We start from the raw sequence: 5,267 nt of genomic DNA on the forward strand, positions 1-5,267 counted from the left end.
GCCTACTGAGGGGACCTGCATCCCCACCTACTGAGGGGACCTGCATCCCTGCCTACTGAGGGGACCTGTATCCTTCTACTGTCATGGGACTCGAGCAATATCTGCCCTCTCTATATGCAGATGGTGATGCTTAACCTATAGGGAGAACTATGGACTAAAGAGCCCAGGAAAGGGCTGCGCCTGGGTTAAAGAGTCTACTGACTCAGCACAACAGTAATTATGGAGCCCCAGGACGTTCCAAGTCCATCAGCCTCCTTAGTAGCCACTCATTTCCCACCTTTGTGTCTGACCTGACATCCCTCCTTGTTAACTCCTCTAGAATGTGCAGATTCACCCTAGCTTTCACCAGAGGAGACCACCGGTCACTGCCATCAGATAGTATCTGAGGCCCCTGAGAGATCTCCCTGCTGTACTGGGCTCTGCCCACCTGATGGAGCTTTCACTGACATCTTTTGAATGTACCCTGACTTCTGACTCACTTCTGTCATTACAAAAACTGTTACCAAATAGGAACATGGCACTTGAGATACCTTGAGTCTGCGTTTCTAAGCCATAGTCACCCATATTTTGCTCCAAACGAAATATCTCTTCTAACGTCTGACTTGGGTGCTATGGTTTTGCAATGGCATTCTTTTTTTTTTTAAAGATTTATTTATTATTATATATAAGTACATTGTAGATGTCTTTACACACACCAGAAGAGGGTGTCAGATCTTATTACGGATGGTTATGAGCCACCATGTGGGTGCTGGGATTTGAACTTAGGACCTTAGGAAGAACAGTCAGTGCTCTTACCCGCTGAGCCATCTCACCAGCCCTGCAATGGCATTCTTGATTTCCAGTTAGCTCCCTCTTACCCAGTTCAGGAGTCTCCTCAATTATTACCTTCGAAAACAGAGTTCCCTAATAAACACATGACCTGTTTTCACTTCTTTGTTTTCAAATTGCTTGACTACTCCTCTGAACATAAACCAGAAACACAAGTCAAATATTGGTGAATTTTATTGTTATTTTAAAATCATATTTGTTAGCAGTAGCCGGGACCTTGTCAGAAAATAAGAAGTTGTCACGTTCGTCATCGAGGTCATAAGATTTCCCGAGTTCTAATTTTCACATTAATCAAATTTTTAACATTAGTGGAAAAAGGTGTGTGTGGGGGAATACTAACAGTTTTCTTCCTGGAAATGACACTTACTTCATAAAAGTAACTTTAAAAAAAAAAGTTTATTTCTGGGGCATGTAATGGTGCATGCCTTTAATCACAGCACTTTGGAGGCAGAGGCAGGAGGATCTCTGAGAGTTCCAGGCTACATAGTGAGACATTGTGAATTCTGAATAATCATAGCTTTTCTGCCAGTTCAATTCTTCCAAATATAAAAGACATCCCGTGAAAACCTGTCAAGATATTTGCATAAAAATTACACAGGTGCTTGCCCTAGGGTGCTGGTCTTCACCGCTCAGGAGTAGCTTAGAAGGACTTTGCAGGAGCATCCTATTTACTCACACAAAATGTTCAAAAGATGTGCACTCAAGGGGTCAGGGGCTAATTAAATTAATAATCTTTACTGTAGCATTAAGGATGAATGTGAATGTAAAGTATGATAATGAATTAGGAAAGTCGAGCCATTAGTACTATTATTATTACAAGTGTGTTCTCATCATCTTTTAATCACCCCTAAAGTAATAGTTTTTATTGTTCCATTGAGGATATTCTTAAGGAAATGAGAAGTCTTTTACTTAGCCCTTTGTAAAAATCCAATGACAACAATATGTCACTGTCATATTTTCGCAAACTCTTGACTTTCATGCTATATTGGAAGTTAAATATGAATCAAAGTCACCTTGTGTCACCATTCTGTCAGCGATTCTCAACCCGTGGATCACAAATGGCCCTTTCACAGGGGTTGCCTAACACCACCAGAAAACACAGATATTCACATTACAATTCATAACAGTATCAAAATTATAGTTATAAAGTAGCTATGAAACTAATTTTATCATGGCTGGGAGTTAGAACATGAGGAACTGTTGCTGCATGAGGGAGGTTAGGAGGCACCGCTTTAAAGAATTGTTTTTAGTTCAGAGCAGAAGGCTGACTTATTTACTGTGACGCAAATATTTTATGAACAGTGTATCCGAGATGAAATTTCAGCAAGGAAATAGGAAAGAACTTTAGTTCATCTGCAATGTAGCTAATATGTAAACATCATACAATATATACCCAAAACATACAACCATCTGTTTCATAGGGGAACATAACTCCCAACCTCTGCTGCTCAACTTGTGCGATCTTTCCTCACTGCTCCCCACCATCATCCTCATCCTTTAAGTGACGCAGGATGGTCATTGGTGTGTATCCTTGCTTCTGCACCATTAGCACAAATGCAATTTGCTCATGGATAACATGACCTTTGGCGATGCAGAATCCATTGAAAGGGTCTTGGAGGGTACCCAGAGCTCTTCAGACCGTACTTTCAGAGCCACTGGTTTATTCAAACCCTGAAGGTACCTTGAAGCCAGTCATAATTTCCAAGTTTAATACATTCTCGTTCTCTTTAAAGATTGATTTATTTTATTACTTTATGTGTATGAATGTTTTGCCTGCATGTATGTATGTGCTCCATGTAAACGCCTGGTACCTGCCGGGGTCAGAAGAGGGCATTGACTCTCCTGGGACTAGAGTAACAGATGGTTTTGAGACCACCATGTGGGTGCAGGAAAATCATACCTGGGTCCTCTGCAAGAGAACAACTGCTCTCAACTACTGAGTCAACTCTCCAAACCCATAGATTCTCTTTCAAAAACCCTCACTGAACATATGTGTGCACTCACAGAGGTAAACAAAGTAAGGTACTCACCTTGAACCTGGTCATTTTCTGCTGTGTTTTTAGAGTGGAGGGTCCACCCTTTAGAGTTGAGAGAGTGAAGTCCTAGGAAACCATCTGCCACAGCTCCAGTCTCCTGTGAGAAATTTCCATACAACATCTTAGTACTACTTCCTGAGAAACCGTCCTTCTGACCCAATCAGAAGGGCCATGCTGAAGTACTAATGGCCTCTCTGTTGAGTGTTCTCAAATAATCTTAATGAGCCTGGGGCATTTTTTTTTCTTTTACTAAACCTAAACATGTCTACTGTCTGTTTGAAAAGCATCTATCTGCTTACTAAGATAAAAGCAGTCAACCTGCAAACACCAAATAATAGATCCGTTTCAAAGAGGGTGTAACGTATGCAAACAGGGGACCCTGGGTGCTTATGTTGGAGGTAACATTGTTTTCTGTTAATGTTACAATCCTCCAAAGTTAGAAAGTCATTTCAAAGCTTTCAAACACCAGGCATTTCTTCTCCCTAAATTACAATTTCTCAAAACAAAAAGAAACTGAAGCACTTCTTCAAGAACCTAATATAGGATCCACTTTCTCTCATGTATGATATGTTTGCCTTTGTATGATACGTTTGCCTTTGGTTCTGTTGCTGTGTCTGCTATTAGTCCCGTGCTTCGGGACTTAGTTTCAATGCTATTATTCTTAAAATGAAAGGAATTAGTTCACAGTAAATAACCCTCCGTGCAGCCTCCAGTCAAGTCTTGACAGCCACACAACAGGCTTAGATCCCTGTAATTGACTGGCCTCTCAAAAGGGGCTGAAACGGGGTTGGGGTGAAAATTAATTACATCTTAATGAACGTTTGCATGGCTGCCAAATCTAGCTTTGAAACAAATGAAGCTTTGAAACAAATTTACCTTCAAAAATAGCAAATTGAAGCCACATGGAGTGAGACACACTTTTAGCCCCAGCACTGTAAAGGCAGAGGCAGGAGGATAGCAAGATTAAGGCTGGTTTAAGCTATAGATCGAGAGCTAGGCCAGATTGGACTGACTACATAGTGAGACCTTATTTCATATAAATAAATAAATAAAGTCATTAATTAGACAACAATTTTAGTACCATATTCCCTAAACAGGTATATCATGTATACAGTTTAAAAACAAAAACAAATGCTCAATTCCAGCCAGCCCGGTGCTTACCAAAGGCCTAATGTAATAAGGCCAGACACAAATGAGTCAATCATCAGCCTTAGGAACTCTCCTTCGTAACAGAGAACATAAATGAACAACAGTTCTCATCTTTTAGATCTGCTTCTGCTGGACGTGGTGGCGCACACCTGTAAACCCAGCACCATCCCGGAGGCTGGGGCAGAAGGCTCAACAGCTCCAAACTCTCCTGGAGCTCCATCCAAGGCCAGATCGACACCCGCTCCCCCCCAACACCCCCCCCTCCCGCCGCCCAGTTTGTCTCATTTCTATTCCCTTAGAGGGTGTATACAAATCTTAGTTTCTCAGTAAAATTTAATACTGAAAGGTATTTTTAAAAAGCAATACTGTAATTCCAAATAACTGTTCAACAGTCTAACAAAGGCTGGCTGAGGGATATGGGGAGAGCCTTAATGAATCTTTCACACTAAGGGATCCAGAGGAGGCTAGAGGATTTTTAGAAAGACTCCAGGTATGACCAAGTACGCTTCAAGGCTATGTCCTCAGTCGCTGGCCGGAAAGCAGAGCAGATTGAACAGCTAGGAAGGGACAATCACGCAGAGTTAAACAATAGAGGATTACAGCCACCCGCAGGTACTGAGTAAACCAAATAGCCTCTGTGAACAGCCTTGAGGGGCCCAGATGAAAGGACCTGGCTCTGCTGGAAAAGAAGCAGCCCGCCCTGCTAGTTATACAGCACTCTGCTTGACTGCCCTGCTCCGTGCGCCCGGAGCGATTCTCACCTTGGTGACAGCGGTTTTAGGGAGTCCCGTGGCCTCCGATGCGGATGCTCGGGGATGGCTGAGAAGCGGGAGGACGCCAACGTGGCAGGCGGACGAGGCGAAGGGGTGCCACGTCACCCGGGCGGTGGCTCAGACCAGCCTGCCTCCCGCTGATCTCCCCTCCCCGCCCCTCCCCTCCTCAGCCCGCCCAGCGCGCTCCTCCCGCCGCCGCCCCGCAGGGTCCCTCGCTCGCTCGCTCGCTGCAATCGGAGAACACCCAGGCCCTGGGGTGCCGCGGAGCTCAAGTTCCCCCCCAGACGAAGGACAAAAGTTCCCCAGCTGACAGGCGAGAGCTCTGCCCATGCGCCAAACGGCCCTCCTTTCTGGACTACGCTTTCCAGAAGCCTCTGCGACGACTCCATTTGTGATCACGTTAAGAAGTTTGGTGCTTAGTTCATATTGTTGTTAGTCCTAAGGGGCTGCAAACCCCTCAGCTCCATTGGTCCTTTCTCTA

General features: G+C 44.0%; 1 protein-coding gene and 1 long non-coding RNA gene across 2 annotated transcripts in view; both read right to left on the reverse strand.

Moving 5' to 3' along the window:
- LOC116099480 overlaps positions 1-658 on the reverse strand; it is a 2,046-nt gene extending 1,388 nt beyond the window's left edge. Inside the window, exon 1 of the long non-coding RNA XR_004122267.1 lies at positions 16-658. This is a non-coding gene — a long non-coding RNA (uncharacterized LOC116099480). The remainder of the gene's footprint in view (positions 1-15) is intronic.
- LOC116099478 (zinc finger protein 25-like) overlaps positions 1-5,088 on the reverse strand; it is a 19,883-nt gene extending 14,795 nt beyond the window's left edge. Inside the window, exons 1-2 of the mRNA XM_031383115.1 lie at positions 4,775-5,088; positions 2,859-2,961 (exon numbers count right to left, since the gene is read on the reverse strand). Of these exons, the coding sequence (XP_031238975.1) occupies positions 2,859-2,873 (15 nt within the window). The 5' untranslated portion in view covers positions 2,874-2,961; positions 4,775-5,088. The remainder of the gene's footprint in view (positions 1-2,858; positions 2,962-4,774) is intronic.
- Between the last annotated feature and the right edge of the window lie 179 nt (positions 5,089-5,267).

Source organism: Mastomys coucha, unplaced genomic scaffold, assembly GCF_008632895.1.
Source record: "Mastomys coucha isolate ucsf_1 unplaced genomic scaffold, UCSF_Mcou_1 pScaffold20, whole genome shotgun sequence".
Taxonomy (NCBI): Eukaryota; Metazoa; Chordata; class Mammalia; order Rodentia; family Muridae; genus Mastomys; species Mastomys coucha.